The sequence below is a fragment of the Onychomys torridus genome, chromosome 2 (assembly GCF_903995425.1).
Source record: "Onychomys torridus chromosome 2, mOncTor1.1, whole genome shotgun sequence".
Taxonomy (NCBI): Eukaryota; Metazoa; Chordata; class Mammalia; order Rodentia; family Cricetidae; genus Onychomys; species Onychomys torridus.
Window position 1 is genome coordinate 161844399 of NC_050444.1, and position 18700 is coordinate 161863098.

Genomic DNA, 18700 nt, shown 5'->3' on the forward strand with positions numbered 1-18700 from the left:
TTCTTACTGACTTCCTATATTCAATTTTAATGTTTACTTTTAAAATTTTTTTTTTTGTGTGTTTTATATACATTGGTGTTTTGCCTGCATCTATGTCTAGGTGAGGGTGTTAGATCCCCTGGAACAGGAATTACAGACAGTTGTGAGCTGCCATTGAGTGTGCTGGGAATTGAACCTGTGTCCTCTGCAGGAGAAGCCAGTGCTCTTAGGCAAAGTTTTTCATCGCGACCACTGGCTCCATAATAACCACACAGAGACCTAATTTTAAATGCTTGTATGATAGCTTAGACTTGTTACTAACTAGCTGTTACAACTTAAATTAACCCATATGTCTTACCTATGCTCTGCCATGTGGTAGTACCTTTATTCAGCATGGCATGTTCTGCTACTTCTGTGGCTTCTTCCTAGTGTTCTCCCTGCCCTGAAAATCTGGTCTAGCTATTGGCCAGTCAGTTTTTTTTTAATTTAATTTTAATTAATTAATTTATTTTTTAGATTCATTTATTTATTATGTATATAGAGGAGGGCGCCAGATCTCATTACAGATGGTTGTTAGCCACCATGTGGTTGCTGGGAATTGAACTCAGGACCTCTGGAAGAGCAGTCGGTGCTCTTAACCTCTGAGCCATCTCTCCAGTCCAGTTGTTTTTTTTTTTAAATTAACATTGAGAGCAACACATCTTTACAGTGTACAAAAGGATTATTCCACAGCACTGAGCCATCTCTCTAGTCCAATTGTTTACATTATTATTATTAGTATCATCATCATCAGAGAGAGTGTGTGTGTGTGTGTGTGTGTGTGTGTGTGTGTGTGTTAGTGTTAGTGTTAGCAGGCTCTCAGTCTGTAGGCCAGGCTGGCCTGGAACACACTAGATAGCTTAGGTTGGCCTCAAACTCACAGTAATTCTTCTGCCTCAGCCTTTTGAGTGTTGGTATTATAGGTGTGAGGCACCATAAGGGTTCAGGGCTTTAAAAATGTGCTTTAACATTTTGCTTAAAATGGAGAAGTCTTAATTTTTTTCCCTCTAAATTCTGATTTGTTCTGTCTCAGTGGATGTTCAAAACATGGTTTTTCTGAATTTCAGATTGCAAAAGCAAAGCTCTCATTAAGTTTTGTAGTGGTCCACAGCAGCTGCACTCCTTCATTGAAGAGTGTTGACTATAGTTTGGGGGGGCGGGTGGTGCCTGCAAGAGCTGTCAGTGGCTCAAACAATAAGTGAAACCTTCCATCTCCTTTTAGGAATTAGGAGCATTTAGATATTTCACTACTTTGACCTTACTCACTTCTCTGCTAATTTAGATTATAAAAGTGGCAGGTGGATGGCAGATTACCATATCAGATAACCCCTGCTGTCATATATTTTGGCCTGAGTATGTTGTAGATGTTATAGAGCTAAGTTACTGCTAAGTGACATCTCAAGGAGAGTCAGAATGGAAGTCATTGTCTACATGTAATATTTTCTCCAGATGCTTCAGAATACTTTTAATCCATTGTGGGCTGAAAATACTCATTGGAAACCTGAGGTCTCAGTATTTGTTCAGTCATGTAAAAATGACTAGGCTTTAAATTACTTTTTGTTGTTGTTGGGGTTTTTTTTTTTTGTTTTGGGGTTTGTTTTTTTGAGACAGAGTTTCTCTGTGTAACAGTCCTAGCTGTTCTGAAACTCAATTTGTAGACCAGGCTGGCCTTGAACTCATAGAGATCCGGCTGCCTCCACCTCCCTAGTGCTGAGATTAAAGGCATGCGCCACAATGCCTATCCTTTAAAAATTACTCTTAAATGCCTATATATAGTACTTGGCTCAGAAAGAAACAGAAACAGCAAAACTAACCATACAACAACTGTAGCTGGAAACAGCATTGTTGTAAGGGAGCAAGAGAGAGAGGCTTAGAGTTAGGGAACAGGTTTTATTGCTCTTAGAACTTTATATAAATTATAGCAATTAATTCAACTGGAAGCTCACTGCAATGATTTCAGTGTGAGCTGGGCTATCAACAGCACCTTTATAATCAGCTCATAAAAGAAGCCTTTGTCTATGACCTTACAAAGGTGATTTTTTTGTTTTTTGTTTTAGAAGTATGGTAGAGAAGGATATAAAGGTAGGCAAAATTCTTGCTTCCCACCCCTCATTTTCTGGAGAGAAATTCACTCATTTTAATAAAGTGGCATGTTAGTAATGGGCTTTCAGCAGTCTGTTAGAGCCTGAAGGTGGGTGGAAGCAGACTTGCAGTCTTGGAACCTGGCCAGGCTTGTGTAGGAAGGACAGACACCTGGTGTGAACAGCAACAGGAGCACTGCTCTATCAGGGCTGATGACCCAGCAGTTGAGATTCCAGGCCAGCCAAGGAAGAACATCTGTGCTTTTCTTCTGTTCTTCTTTTTTTTCTTTTTCTTTCTTTTTTCCCTTTCTTTTCCCTTCCCTCCCTCCCATCCTTTCTCCCTTCATCCCTCCCTTCATTCCTTCCTATCTTTTTTTTTTTTTTTTTTAAAGAGAGAGAGACTCTTTTTCTGAATGTTACCCTGGCTGATGGAACTTTCTATGTAGGCCTATCTGGCCTCAGACTCACAGAAATCTGTCTGCCTCTGTCTCTTGGGTACTGGGATTAAAAGTATGTGCCACCACACCTCTGCTCTTTTATGAACTGCACTTTATCATTCTGTGATGCTGGTGGTTATAGTCTGGATATCAAATATTGATCTGATATATTTCTTTCACACAACTGTGAGGATGCTCAGGTGAAAGTCTATTAATAATTCAAGGGCTACTTGTGGGATGGTGGTATCTGTGAATAAAACAAGTAAATTTCTGTTAAATCTGAAAACAATTCAGTTCAGCGTGCATTACTATGAGCTGAGTGTTTTGTTTATGTCTAAATCTATATGGCATAGTCTGCTTCTAATAAATTTCATCTAATCTTGACATTGTGATTAATTGAAATGCATAAGAAAAATGGTCTAATAGTAATCAAAAAGATAGGCAGAAAAATTTAATTTTCAATTTTACTAGCTTGAAACAAGTGTGATGATAGAGGTTCTGTCTGTCTATTCTGACAGTAAGCCTTCTACTTTCCTGCCCTTGGCCTGTAGTTAAGGTTGTGAGGTGTTGGAGGCAAATATTTAAATGTTAAGGAATATTATATTCTATTCATTGTGTAAGGAACTCTGATGTAGGTAGGTGCTTAAAAAGTACCAGCTGGGCGTTGGTGGCACATGCCTTTAATCCCAGCACTCGGGAGGCAGAGGCAGGCGGATCTCTGTGAGTTCGAGGCCAGCCTGGTCTACAAAGCGAGTCCCAGGAAAGGCACAAAGCTACACAGAGAAACCCTGTCACGACCCCCCCCCCCCCCCAAACAAAAAGAAAAGCACCAAAGACTGGCTGGAGCCATGGCTCAGTGAGAGCACTGACTGCTCTTCAGAGGACACAGGTTCATTTCCCGTCACCCACATGGCAGCTCACCACTGTCCAGCTCCAGGGATCTGATACCCTCACACAGAAATACATGCGGGCAAAAGACCAGTGCACACAAAATAAAAATAAATAAATCATTATTATAATAAATCATTTTAAAAGTACAAAAGAATGATTGGTATGGGAAATTTTTTAGTTTGATTTGATTTTTTTTTAAACTATGGAACAGTTACTTTACAAAATTGGAAACTGCAAATTACAGTTAACTGTCATTAATTCTGTTGAATAGAAATAAGTTCCATTTGCTGTACAATCACAAGGAAGGCTTGAATGAGTATAAATAGATGAAATCTCAATTGTACTGACCGTCCATTAAACAGTAACAGAAAACCTGTAAAGCAAATGGATTCACTGTCATCCTAGCTTATAATAAAATCATTTACCAAATAAGAGTGATAGCCCTGGCACTGTGAGTTCTCCCTGTGCATTTCTAGCGAGCACTACAAAATTGCTTTGAAGCACTTTGTGCAAGGCTGGGGCTCCCCTGGCATTGTTTTCTGGAAAGCAGCTAACCTTGCTTGAAATCTGCCTTGCAGGGTGTGACACCAGCAGATCAGCAAAGCAATTTGTTTGTTGTCAGCCATTTAGGAAGAGAGGAATCCCTGTCACATGTGAGCACTTGAGAAATATTCTGAGCTGTGTATTCAGCAACCCTCTCCCCCAACACACACCCACACCCACACCCACACCCCGCCCCCCCCACACACCCCTTTTTATTTCTTGAGATGGTGCCACTGTGTACTCCAGGATGGTTTTTAAAGTCATGATCCTCCTGTCTCAACTTCCCAAGTTACTGGATTATAAGTGTGTGCCACCACACCTAGCCCATGGTCCACGTTCAATTCTTTGAGTAAAGATCTATCAACATTTCTATTAGTAATCAAACCTGTCCAGTTTAATAGTCATTTTAATATCAGAATTTAACTTGTTTTATGTGTATGATGAGACATTGGATGTTAGAGACAGCTTTGGAGAATTGATTCCTTCCTTCCATTCTGGGCTCTGGGCATTGAACTCAATTCGCCAGGTTTACACAGGAAGTGCTGTACCGGCTGAGCCATCTCACTGCCCTGTAGAACAGATTTCTCCCCCCACTTCAGTGTTTTTATTTTTGTATGAATCGTTGAACTGGGATAGGACAGTTACTCCCAATATTTTGCCTTAGGAAGTCAGGTTCAGTGTGCTGCAAGGTGGGGAGCATGGGCAACCAGGGCCTCGGTGCTGTGAATCCTGCTTCTAGCTAGGTGGGCCACTATCCCTGTGGCGGTTTCAGTGGTGCTGCAGATAGAACCCAGAGCCTCATGCATTCGTACACACCAGGTGGGTGGGTGCTCTACCACTGTCTTAAAAATAAAATTTCTTTCTTATGATACCTTTTTTTAGGATACAAATGCTACAAAATACAAAATGCTACAAATATTATAAATTCTGAGAAATGACTTAACTGGAGTTTGGAAATTGAATTGGTTAGAATCATTTTTATAGAGTTCCATACAAGTTATAAGAACATTTTTATTTTTCTTATCTCTCTTTCTCTCTCTTCATCCATCCATCCATCCATCCATCCATCCATCCATCCATCCATCCGGTTTTTCGAGACAGGGTTTTCCTGTGGTTTTGGTGCATGTCCTGGATTTTGCTCTACAGACCAGGCTGGCTCTGCCTCCCGAGTGCTGGTATTAAAGGCGTGCGCCACCATTGCCTGGCTAAGAACATTTTTATAACAAGTTGTGAAGATGAGAGTTTATATTCCTCTTTGCTTGGGTAGTGCAGGTGCTAAGCCATAGTTAATATTTAGAATGTCAGCATAGTATGCTTTCTGCTGCTGACAAGTTAATGCTTTTTCTTCTTTTACTCAGTTTCAAACCCAGTTAGTTAATGATTGATGTGGGAAGGGATGTGCAGTGGCAGCTGTTCTGAAACACCAGCAGGACTTCCTGATTGGATGATAGCTGCCTAGGGCCAGCCTTTAAATGTGGGAGCAGTGGAAGGGAGGGGCTGTGCATGTGTATGTGTGTGCTGGTATGTAGAGACCAGAGGACAACCTTGGTGTCACCCTCAGGCACTGTCCATTTTGTTATTTGAAATAGGGTTTCTCACTTGCCTTCAAGTACGCTAGATTGGCTGGGATCCATCTTCAAGGTGCTAGATTACAAGAATGCTTCACTGTGCCTTGGTTTCTACAAGGGAATCGAGCTCTGGTCCTTGTGCTTGCAAGGCAAGCATTTTACCAACTGAGCTGTCTCCCCAACCCAGTCTTAGAGATACTGATATACAGGAAGATTTCCTGACATCTAGAAAAGAGACATGTCTAAACTTGAAAAAAATCTCTTTAGTTCGTTACATTCTTCTTCCCATTTTCCACCATGCTGTTCTCCGTTTAGACAAGAATCCATGTAAGCTTTGTAGCATTAGTTAGAACTGATAGACAGTTCATGAATTTCATAGACGTAGCTGCATTCAGTTATCATGAAATTTGAGAGGATGGAACCACTGATGTACTCCACCTGGGGCATTTTTCTGAGTTTATACTTCTCAAGATAATGCCATCAAATTTGGTGACAGTTGACAGAATCAAATCAAAAGGTCAGGAGCAGGACAGAAAGGTGTTCTTTGTTCCTTTGAAGCTCCCCAGACATTGTTAGTATCTTCTGTCTGGCAGAAAGGTAAAAGCCAGCCTCCCTCCGCTTGCCATTTTGTGAAGAAATGTTTCTTCTTTCTGTAATGTTTGGTTAGGGTTTCATGTAACTCCTGCCTTCATGTCTTCCTCCTTGTGCTCCTCATAGAAGCTCTGGGCATCTGCTCTGCAGAATGTGGATCACATTATGGTGAAGTGAACAACGCAGCTGGTGTTGGCTGTGGTGAAGATGGTGATGGTAGAGATGAGATTGTTTGCTGGAGGCCCACAGTGGACCAGTGCTTCTGGTTTGGGATCCTGGCATCAGGATTTTCTTGTTGTTTCAAACAAGCCTAGCTCCAGGTTCAGGGAGACACTGTCGCAAGGGAGTAAGTGGAGAGTAATAGAAGTGGATTCCCAGTGAATCCCTCTGGCCTTCACACCATATATATATACAGCGGCAGGCATAATTACACACATGCACATTACACGCACACACACATACCTCTTTTTTCTACATTGGAATTGGCAGACCTTTGTATTAACTAGAGAGATACTTGTGGACTTTATTTTGCACTAATTTTACCAACTCACGGTTACCTTGTTGAATGGTTCTGAGTGTCAGGAATAGAGGAATAGCATGGAAGAGAAATGAAAGATCCAAGAAACCTGAAGGTCAGCTTCCCATGTTCACTGCTGGGCTACCCAGCTGTGTCTCTGAAAATCTCTTTGTTCACATGGAAAGGGTTTTCTATTTGAAATTCTATTAGAGTGGCACTGCCATTCATTGCAAGGGGACGAGAGAGTATTTCAAAGATTAATAGGTGGAAACACATTGATGGAGGGAAAATTCTTTATGGGACAGAGCAGTGGCTGAACATTGCCTGCGTATTGTAACTACAGCTTTAATGCAGGGCTCTCAGACCCGCTTACTAAATTAGGGGGTGAAGTAAGTGTCCACTCTGCTTAGTGAGGAGACTGTCAGGAAAAACACTGATAGGTGCTTTGTGTTTCATGATGACAGGCTGCCTGAAGTGGCAGGCTATGATTTTTACCCCTGAGGAACTTGCTTCACTGCTCTATTTACATAAACCTGCTGGTTTGCTGAGGGTTGAAAAGGCAGAGGCTTTTCTTTGCCTTGAGAATTTACTTCACGTTTGGCTGGCTTCCTCCCTCAGCTCAGCAAGTGCTCTGTTCGCAGATGGCAGCAGTGATTCTTGGTCACAAAGCTATGTCGAGGTTATGAGAACAGCCAGAAATATCCCTGTTGAGTATCATCTCCCAAGTCAGGTTCCTGTCCTCCTGTTCACAATCATTTGAAAGTGACACTGTGTTCAGAGGCTCAGTGTTAGAGCATAAGACTCAGTTCACACGGTGATCTCATTTTCAGACATCCCTGCTAAAGAAAACATTAGTTATCATGTATTGTTCAGAATAATTGATAGTGATGGGAAGAGCCTCATTCATTTTTTTTTTTTTCCTGGCCCATTTCAGGCATGCTGATTTTAAGATTAAAACAATGCATATTTGCCCCCACAGCAACTGTTGGCTCAATCTGGTGAATGCTTGCTTTCCTGTGGGTGATTTTGAAAATGTGCATTGTACATTTAATGAACTGCATTGTCTGCTCCGCCCTTTAGAACTGCTGCTTCCAAAGAAGAAGGACTTTAACATTTAAAAACAAAAGGTGTCTGCAGTGCTTGTGTTGACTGTGAACATTGTATTATCACTTAGAGGACCATCAATTTAGTGGCTAAAAGGAGCCTTATAAGCAGCTTTCAGATAAGCCGTGCACTTGTAGGTTGCATGACGATCTTGCCAAATCAGTTTGGCCGTAGAAGATTACTGGGCACATGTTCCAGCTGTGCCTTGACATTGTTCTTAGCCTCGCCTTTTCAAATGAACTGCTTTGGAGCTAGCTTGTACACGGCCCTGAGTTAGACCCCCAGCACTGCAAAAACAGAGAAAGATCTACAAATAAAAACAAAATAAATGATTTTATGCTAGCTGTAAACATTTATATAAACCACTTTATTAAGTAAGCTGCTTGATTAATGAGACCAGAGAGAAAAATACTTCTAATGTCTATTTGGCCTCAGTTTAACCTTTTTTTGGGGGGGGGGTTGGGGCAGCGTGAGATAACCATAAAGGCAATAAAAGAAAAATTATTTCCTGTAATACTTGAATTGCAAATTATTTCCTAGAGTACATTTTCTTAAATTGGATTGTCCTGTTTTGTAGGAAGAAAAAGTTAACTGCAGTAATGTTTCATACTTTATTTTAAAACATGCATTAGCCAAAACTGGTCAAGGCAGTACATTTTCTCACCCTGGATGATAAATTCCCATCTTGAAAAAAAAAATTAGCTCATATGACTCATGATCTTATCCATGATCTATTCTTCTTCATATCAAAGGAAACTGTTAAGTCACCTACTTTCCCAGTGAGCTAATCTGCCCTTTCATACATGTTTCAAAATATTGAGATTTTTGACACAGTCATAGGCTCTAAAGATACTACCCTTGTATATTGAAATTATTATGTAAATTCAGAGCTTTGAATTAGTTTGGGTTGCCATGGTAATTGTTTAAATAAAAAAAGATAGGGTTTGTGGTTTGTTTTTTTTTTTGTAGGAAAAAGGCATTAATAAGTAACTGTGGTAATTCCACAGGTCAGGTTTCAGGTTCTTCCCTCAAGTGGAAGCCTTTTCCTCAGGCAGCCTTCTTTAGCCTGTGTGTCAGTCAGGTCCGGTCAGATAAGAAACACATGTCAGCAGCTGCCCTTCACCTCCAGTGCCTCTTTTCTCGTAACACTCACATCTTGATGTGTTTATACATGAACATTTTCCTGAGTCCACTTGGAGCAGAACATAGATTTTCTCTCTTTTCTCTAGAAAGCATTTTTGGGGGGCTATGGGAGATAGTTATTGAAACAGGATTTCATGTAGTTCTGACTAGTCTTGGACTCACTGTGTATTCCAAGGCTGGACTTGAATTCCTGATCCGCCTGCCTCCATCTCTCAAGTGCTAGCATTAGGTGTGGGCGAGTGCACCACACCCAACAATGGAAATTTGTAGTGTACAAGTTAACAGTGCTTTATCTTTCAGAGTAAGATGGTTTGTGGTAAAAATGATTCTGTTAATTATGAAAAGATATATAAAGCCTTTCTCTGTTAAAACCATCAGACTTGTAACATGGCGTCATTGTCCCACATCTGTTACTTAATTCAGGTTTGTCTGGTTATGAGGACACCAGTGGCAGACATTAGTCCTTGGTGGACACAGGGATTGCTGTTGTACTATTTTTAGAGCTTTGGAGATGATGATGTGGACAGTGCAGACAGTCTGACTGCCAAATAATGGAACATACGATTCCTTCTTTGCAGAGAAGCCATAGGAATGTATTCCTTCTGCTACTATCCTATAATTAGTTGAAAGCTATGTATGGTCAGAACTGATAGAACAAACAAAGAATATGGGTGCCACAGACTGGACAGAGGGATTGTTACTTCTTTTGGATGATGTAGCCTAGGGGAGGATGTGGGATTTGGGGAACAGAATATTGAACTCTACCACTTAGGAGTTCACGTGTCTATTTTTAAGGCAGTGAACAAGTAGCTTAATGTAAAAAATGTTTGTGTGTGTGTGTGTGTGTGTGTGTGTGTGTGTGTTTTTCTGGAAAGGGAAGCAGGAAGAAGAAAGCACATGGACTGTGCCCTGTGCTTAGGAGAGTGAGTGTGTAATTGCAACCTGGAGATTTGAACTACTGGAGCTGTGTACGATGAGGTCACACCCGGAAATTAAGAATTTTGGGACCATTCCCAAAATTGGGACTACTTTTAAGCTTTTTTTCTTAATTTTAATTTTTGAGACAGGTCTTATAGTCTAGGCTGGCCTCCATCTTGTTAGTCTCCCTTGCTCCCAGGTCATGGTGCTGTGAGTCACACTACTGTGCCTAGCTAGAGCTCTAGTTTTTTGTATGGAGTTATGATTCTTATATTTTTTACTTTAATAACAAACAAGGGTTATGAAGAGAAATATTAGCCATGGTTGGAAGAGGTTCTCTAGCTTGTCACTTGAGATGATTAATGTGTTAAATGGATGATGCTTAAATGCAGAAGCAGGGTCAGCTGTCATCAGGGCCCTTGGAATAAGATTCAGAGCTCAGGGCTAACTCCTCCCTAATCCACTTAGGTTTGTGGCTTCATGGACTCATTGTTTGCATCTGAGAAGTCAGGGCATTCTTCTTTTTCTGAAATGGCCTTTGGATGCAGTGACCCTAATGTTGTACAGGATGTTTTCCGGAAGGTTATGTCTATTAGAGAGGCTGTCTTCACAATCCAACCCTGAGTGTGTTTACTATTGTTAGAGTGGGACTTGACTGTCCACCGGTGGCATGATTCCAAGTTGAGGCTCCTTTTTCTGTCTTAGCTTTTAATGTATGTGGAAATAAAATCAAGGCTTGAGTGTCAAAAACTAGTTGTTCTTACATACACAAACTTCGAAGGGCAGGGAAGGAGAGGATGAATGGTTTTGCACTGGGACATTGTTCTCCTACTCCCCAGGGTTGGTAGCTGAGAAACTCTTACTTCCTAGTGGGTAATACCTAGACTTCACAGTCCTCTTCTGTGGACATTGTTTTCCTAAAAACTCATTGCTTCTAAGAACTGTGTCTTACAGGCAATTTTAAAAAGCAGCCTTTTACACCTCAGCTGTGAGCATCAAAAATAATTGCCCAACCACCTCTATATCAAATGTAATTTAGGAAAGTGTTCTGTTCTTCCTGGGGATGGATGGATATATATATATATATATATATATATATATATATATATATATATATATATATATATATATATATATATAATCTAATTTGGTTTACTTCATTCCACCTTTGATTGGCTGCCTTGGTTTTCATTACAGTCAAAAAATATTTAACAGTAAATTACCCAGAGGTGATTAGATTAGTTTTCATTCTTTTTATAGTATAAGTAAAAAGGTTATTGTAGTAGCATGTTCAAGCTGGTCTCTCCAGATTACTGTTTCCTCACAAAATATTTGTTGAAAATGAAGTAGCATACAGCAAAAAGATTTTTTTACAATTCTACATAAAAGATTTTTGATTTGCCTTAAAGTGTATGTATTCCCTTCCTTCCCCTCCCCAGGGCTGGGGTACAGGCAAGTGCCATCATGCCTGTCTTGATGTATAATCTTTACTAATTACTTTATCTAAATTTCTCCATGTGGATATGGATAGTTTTGTAGAGCTTTGTTTCCCTGAACAGAATTATTCAGACTTCATTAGGTTCTTTCAATTATCAGAAGCATGTTCAGAAAGAACCATCAACTTTATTGCTACCTACAGTTTAATATCACTCATAGAAAGGTTTTGTTTTTACTATTAAAAGGTATTTGCTTCGTTATTGATACGTTTATATATTCATTTACCTGGCTATTTATTTATACACTGGTCTGTGGCCCTTGTGTTTGGTTCTTAAAAGGTAAATGCCATTTTTTTTTTTTTCAAAAAATTTTTTCTTTTTCTTTAAAGACTGTGTGTATATTGAGAGTCGGCGACCAAACACACCGTATTTCATCTGCAGCATTCAAGACTTCAAACTGGTAAGCATTTTCCTGTGTTCTGCCTCTGCTGTGTGTCCTCTTTTTCTTCAGCTCCACAGGCTATCCATTGCCTCTCCAGCACTCCTGGGGTGATAACCAGTGTGGGTCAGTGCTACCTGCCTGCAGGCTGTGCACAGAAATACAGCCTTTGATGGTTTCATCAGCTTGGGTTGATCATTGTGGTAATGCTTTTCTGTTGTAAACAGTGTTTAGAAGTGTTTACTCCTTTAGGAGCTGTTTTGGACAGTATCAGATTCTCTCTAGTTTCTGAAGTGGTTTCTTTGCTCTCAGCCATTCTTAAGAGCCTGAAGTAAGTTTAGTGATTAATGAGTAGGAAATGTAAACCAAAGACTGCTTTCTTGGGAGAACTATAATTTTGCTATGATGGTATATATGATATGGACTGTATCCTAACCAGTTTTAAGGATGTCCCAGGAGCAGAAGTTGGGAGAAGGGAATTTGGCCTGGGGAGTAAGGCTGTCTGGATAGTGCTCCTGATAAAATCTTTGGTTTTAGACAGTGGTTCCCATACTTTGGGCTCAGGATAGATTCCTTTGTGTTTGTAAAACAAGCCCACTCAGGCCAGGTGTGGTGACACACTTTGAATTTCAGTGCTAAGAGGCAGAGAGAGGCAGGTGGATCTCTTGGAGTTCCAGACCAGCCTGGTCTACATTGTGAGTTCCAGGACAGCCAGGGCTATACAGAGAAACCCTGTCTTTCTCCCTTCCCCTTACCCCAGCTCAGTATAGTGTACACATGTGTACCTCACACCCACATGTGTACCTGTTTTTCAAGCATTAATATTCTATTTGATTTTTCAGAGATTTCCCTTATTTAAGAGCAATACAATTAAAGGGAACTATTTTTAATGTCTTTTCCTTATGCAACTGATGTGTGAAATACCATTGAAGCAGTATCATTGTGAACCATCTGAAAGGTTCTGCCCTTAGAATGGGGTTCTTGTACTTGAAGACTAAACCACAGCCTCCGGTTTTAAGTGCAGAGCAATCCTAATTCTGTAACTTTCTAGAGAATATATTGCATTTGTATTTGTTGATGCCCCCTCTCCCCAAATTCTTCATTACTTGAGTGTTTGTTCTTACGTACAATGTATGTGATATTTCAGTTTGAAGAATTAATGCAGTAAAACAAGTCAATTGTACATTTACTTGTAAGATATATTTACTCTTATTAGGCTGCTTCTAAGCTCCGTGACTGTTTTGCAAAGTGGCCTTGCAACTTTATCTTGTAAATCATATGCTTTTTATTTAGTTTTCTTGCCAATATGATTCTTACCATTTTTGGAGATGTTTGTTCTTTATCTTTTTTTACAAAGATTTTTTTTTTACAGATACTGCCTGATACCTGAAACTTTGGGAGGTGGCCTTGTTTCCAGAAGAGTTTTATTTTGGTAGTGGCTGCAGCTACTGCTCTTTCTGTGTGTGTTATCTGTGTATGGGATTCTGCTAAACCAAGAGCTAGAGTTCCATGAATAATATATAGCTGTAAAATAAAATTATAAAGACTTTTCTTTTAGATTCCCATCAAATTCTGAGCCCCTTTGTACTGTGTGTGTGTGTGTGCGCGCGCGCGTGCACGCGCGTGCAGGTGCCTTCATGTTTGAACAGCGTCTCTTAGGAAATGCTGATTACAGTGCGGTAGTTGCTGTTCTGGGCAGAGGTTCCTGCTGAGGTACTGTAATTGCTTAGGGTATTAATAGCAATAGAAGCTGAAGGTTCTGTTGTATTAAAACATTAAAGCTATCTGCAAAAACAAGTGAGATATCGTGTGCTACCTACAGGTACCTTTTCAAACCACATAGTGTCTCTGAGATTCTGTATTGAGCACATACTTGTAGTTGTCATGTGACGATATTAGAAATGCTGAAATATTTGCTCCTGGGAGGAATATAGCTTCTCCCGTTTTCTTTTTCCTCAGTTCTGTACTTCTTATAAAAAGACGGATGAGAATAATCAAGACTAGTTGCTCTGGTTTACCCAGGCTATAGAGGAAATATGCTTTGTTTCATAGAGAGATTTTGTTTGTTTCTTTGTTTTTTGAGACAGGTTTTCTCTGGGTAGTTTTGGTGCCTGTCCTGGCCTTCTGTAGACCAGGCTGGCCTCGAACTCACAGAGATCCTCCTGCCTCTGCCTGCCGAGTGCTGAGATTAAAGGTGTGCACCACCACTGCCCGGCTTCATAGAAAGATTTTTAAAAGAAGAGATTGGAGTTGATTTTGCCTAGCAAATAACATGGCAAAACAGAACAATGAAAAATGGCTTAAAAACAACAACAACAAAGTATTAGCTTTGAGGTATATAGCACGATGGAGTGTTTTAGCCTTTGGTTTGAGATTATACTAAGAGATGTGCTCTCTTATTTACGTCAGCAGTAACAATCCTTGTGCTGTGGTAGTATTTGGAGTGTAAATAAGATGTGTGCTGGGATTGAAGGAGTGCTGTATGATGCTCTTAAGGTAAAGCTGCTAGAGACAGTAAAAGTCAATGAATTGATACATGTGGTTGGGGAGCCACCAGGGTAATACTGGTATATTGAACCCCCAAAGCCCTGAGTGATGTTTTAATGAGTCAGTGTGTGGAAGGAAGAGTGTTTAGACTTTGTGTGGAGACCTGGGTGGTTTTTTAGGGCTTGTTTCAGGGTTCCTTTTGGAATCTGGTATAGCGCATGCTAGGCTGTGTAATAGCCTCTCACTTCATTCTCAGAAATGTCCAAATTTGGATAACTTTTGTGGCCATTTTGTCCACAGGGATGAGCTCCATGGCTTCTGCTTTATCAAGTGTTAAATCATCAGAACACATAAGGCTGCTACCATCCCACACTACTGGGTTAATTTATAGCCTACACTTGTACAGGACTAGATGGAAGCCATGATAGTGTAGAGCAGTAGGTTCTTAACTGAGCCAGGTTTTTGAAGAAGGTTAGGGGCTTTTATCCCCCTCCTCCCCCCCCTCTCCATTTTGTTTGGTTTATTTAAAAACTAATTTATTTGGTTATTTAAAAAGTGAAAACTCTTAAGAGTGGAGAATGGGAGGGGTTCCAACAGAGGAACACTCTCAATATAGATAGATTTTTTTTTTTTTCTTTTTTTTCTGGGAGCAAGGTTTCTCTGTTTAGCCCTGGCTATCCTGGAACTCACTCTGTAGACCAGGCTGACCTTGAATGCCCAGAGATCTGCCTGCCTCTGCCTCCTGAGTGCTGGGATGAAAGGCATGCTTTACCACAGCCTGGCCAAAGGTAGCTTTTTTATGGGAAGTAAGTTATGTATTCTGTTGGGAAACATTGATTCTTTTGGGTTATATTAATATAATTAACTTATTTCCAACCCAAGAAAACTTGTCTAAATGTATTGATTAGAGTTATTCATGGAAGAAATAGACAAATGTGGGGTGGGTGTGCTCCAGCAAGCAAAGGAGGTGAAGTGGACAGCATGGCTTAGAGGCAGGAGGAAAGGTGAGTGACTCAGTGAAGATGCACTGTAGGTTTCAGAACCAGTCTCAAATAATAAAGTTAGTTCTTGGAGGAGTGGTAAGGGTAACAGTAGTGGTTTGGCAGTCTGTAATCTTTGCTGACCTGGCTTGAAAAGATTAATTTCTTTGTAAAAAATTTGGATTGTGGAAAACTGAGGCACTGTGTCAGTCTATAGAGAAGTAGAGCTGAAAGATGAATCAGGAATTGCCTTTCTGATAGTAACAGTAGAGCCATCGTGGGCAAACCGGCCTGCTTCAGCAGATGAGAAAGCAGAAGTGCAGCAGAGGATGCTGGTGAAGCCGCTTCCTCCCTGACCTCCCTGACCTCCCTGACCTCCCTGAGACTTGCCCCCTTTCCACTAGATTCTTACAGCATTCTGCTTTTCTGGAGATGATTGGTCCACTAGGGCTAGATTGAGTGGACCAAAAGAACCAGGGATAACATCAACTCTTTTTCTCCTGTTGCCCTTCCAGAGGATTCTGGGTTATTTTATGTGGTCTAGTTTGCCTTGATGGTTTTGTTTTTGATCATCAAGGTGTATTTTATCCCCGGTGCAGTTAGGAATGTTGCCAGTCAGTCCTCCCCTAGGCATTTGTTGCAAATCTGTTCTGTGTTCTTTGTTGAGCCCAGCAGAGGTCACTGAAGAAGTACAACCTCAGATTTGGATTGGAGAATTTGTGGTGTTATTAGGCATCAGTCATTTTTAGAGAACACTGGATAGGACTGAATATCCACTGGATAGGGAGCAAGACAATTATTTTTGTTGTTGTTGTTCTGAAAGGAACTCTTGTTTTTACTAAAAATATCAACATTCCATAATCTCAAGTCTTAAGCATAAATGAAATTATTTTCTACCTAGAAGTAATCATGGATTTTGAGAAAGTTAACCCGAGTCTGTCATTAAAGTCAGTTTGACTCATTGTGCAATACCGAAGAGCCCTTGTGCTGACTGGCAGTTGTTTGTGGACTCCTGGCGTTCACTCAGAGCTGCTCTGTCACTGCTGGGATTTTGATGGGAATGTTATGTATTCTTGATTGCCATCGTTTGTACTTCAGAAGGGAATATGGTTTGGATTTCTTACGATTGGGTAATTTTAGGTTTATTTATACCAAATGAGTTTTCAGGAAAGATATGTAATTATTACAAATAGTACTTTAGGTAAATACCATTGGTTCATTGTACTAAAACTGGAAAACTCATCCTTAAAGATTAAACCTTGTCTAAATATGCCTTTAACATCATTAGCAATATTAAAGGGTTTCCAGTGGCCTGTTGAGTGAATTGAACTGTGGATGGAGGTGTGTGCTGTTGCATTCTTTATGTACCAGACAGCGGCCATTCTCATCTGTTTGTTAGTATGGAATAACCATGGAACCAGAGCCGCCAGTTTCCTTAGATCATTTTACACCCTTTGTATAGTTCATTGTTATGTGTGAGCAACGTGTGTGTGTGTGTGTGTGTGTGTGTGTGTGTGTGCGCGCGCGTGCGCGTGCGCGCGCGCAATGTCTCTTTGAGCTCTAGTTTATACCCAGAACCTACTCCAAAAACTTGTTACTGTTCGTTGTTTTTTATTCCTGCACCCCCTGACAGTACAGCAGAAGAAGGCTATAGAGAAATGATCTTCAGCTGAGATTCTGCATATCAGTGAATTAACAGCTATATGTACTATCCACAGCTGTTAGATTCTTGTTTGGCTGTTGGGATTGTAGCATAGAACATACAGTGCATGAGCACCTGGAAAGTGGTTACTCATTTTAGTCATAGGTCAGTATCACATCAGAGCCTTCTTTTAAGTGAGGTGGGATGGGACCCGAATCTCCAATAGTTTGAACATGTGTAATTCAGCTTTTGGGAAGTGTTACTCTGGGGATGAGGTGAAGGTTGGCAGGCTGTATAGGTCGGTAGTTTGAATTTTGACCTCAGGTTGTTTTATTACCATCTCTGTTTTATTAGTTGCCATCTTCGATGATCTTACGCAGGTCAACCCATGAAGGTGGGGCCTTGCAAGTAGGTTGTTTAAGATGGAGGGTCAAGTATACAAATTGTTGATTTAGAAGAGGGCCTGTCCCTCAATGGTCAGTGTTGGTGACATTACTGGACTCCTTATGGTGTGATTCATTTTCCTTGTGTGTTTAAAAAATTGATGTATGGTAGTTGTACATATGTATAGAGTATGCTATAAACTGGTTTCTAAGGCAAGAAGTGTTGCATATTGATTGAATTGGTGCCAAGCTTTTTTTCTAGAGGGCACACCTTTATTCTTGCTTAAAATAAAGGCCACCTACACTTTTTTTAAAATGTACTCAGGTTCTGGGCTTATGAGTATGTACTACTTTGCATTCAAGAGATGGGAGGTGGAGTGAAAGTCTCTTGTTTGGATTATGATGGACTTAGTCAGGTGGGGCTCTTGTTGGCTGTCCAGGTCCTACCCTCCTTAGTTACAGAGCAGTGATCTTAGAGATTGTTTTTCCAAACGCCACAGTCTTCTTGTGTGGTATGAACGTCAATGCAGAAATGGACTGAGAAGTGTCTACCTCAGTACAAATCAAAACAAGGCTTTGGGAATGACTGATCCAGAGCTCAGGCCCCGTCTCCTCATTCCTCAGAGGTCTATTTTCACTAGCAACAGTGGCAGAGCAAGTGACTTGGAGCTAAAGTGTTCATGGTATGTAATTATTGTGAAGTTAGATAATTCATTTTCTCTTAATTTAATTGGATTTTAAGACTGCCAGGAAGTAATTGATGTTTGTTTAATTGTGTATATTTCCTTAAAACATTTACCTCTAAATATAATTTACTGATTATGTTATCCATGTGAAAATTTTCAATGCAGAAAACTACATATTCTACTTTTTTTTCCTCAAAGAGCTTACAAAATTTGAGACAGTGATATTTATAGAGATCTACTGTGCAAGAATATTGCTGAAGTCTTATTCAAACTTGATTGCTTATAACTGGAAATTCACAATTTGTATATATGGATCTTTGTATTAATGACCAACTCAAAAAAGTGTCAGAAAAAACTACTGAGAAAATTAGGGAAGCTCCAAGTGTCATCAGTTTTTTTCTGATTTGTACGAACAATAATTTGCCTTGAAAAGGCTGATTTTTCTTAAATGCTTAAAATGCTGTAATGATCACTTGAACTGTTTGTGTATTTGAAACAAGTAATGCCAAAGTGTTCAGAAGTGCTTTGTTAGGTTTTTAAAAATTGAAGCCCATATTTAGAATGGAGGAGGATTTGATACTTAAATTTGAATTCTAGTTAATTTAATCCCTGACTGAAGAGATTTAACTACCTATTCAGTTTTGTTTATTGTGAAAAAATATTGATTATATTGTACACTGGAGCACACATTGTATTTTTACTTGGAGTTTTCTGTGTTCTGGAGTCCTGGAGGTATAGTTCCTAACGCCATCTGTTGAGCTGGTCGGAATGAGAAGGACCTCAAAAAGAACTACGAGCAGCCGGGCGGCGGTGGCGCAGGCCTGTAGTCCCAGCAC

The 18700-nt window shown here is 40.2% G+C and overlaps 1 protein-coding gene across 5 annotated transcripts in view; it reads left to right on the forward strand.

Annotated features, from left to right (window-relative positions):
- The window catches only part of Rere (arginine-glutamic acid dipeptide repeats), a 376646-nt gene that overhangs the window by 154052 nt on the left and 203894 nt on the right, over positions 1-18700 (forward strand). For all 5 annotated transcript variants that reach the window (XM_036177343.1, XM_036177344.1, XM_036177345.1 and 2 more), the window contains exon 3: positions 11637-11707. In XM_036177343.1, coding sequence (XP_036033236.1) covers positions 11637-11707 — 71 coding nt within the window. The remainder of the gene's footprint in view (positions 1-11636; positions 11708-18700) is intronic.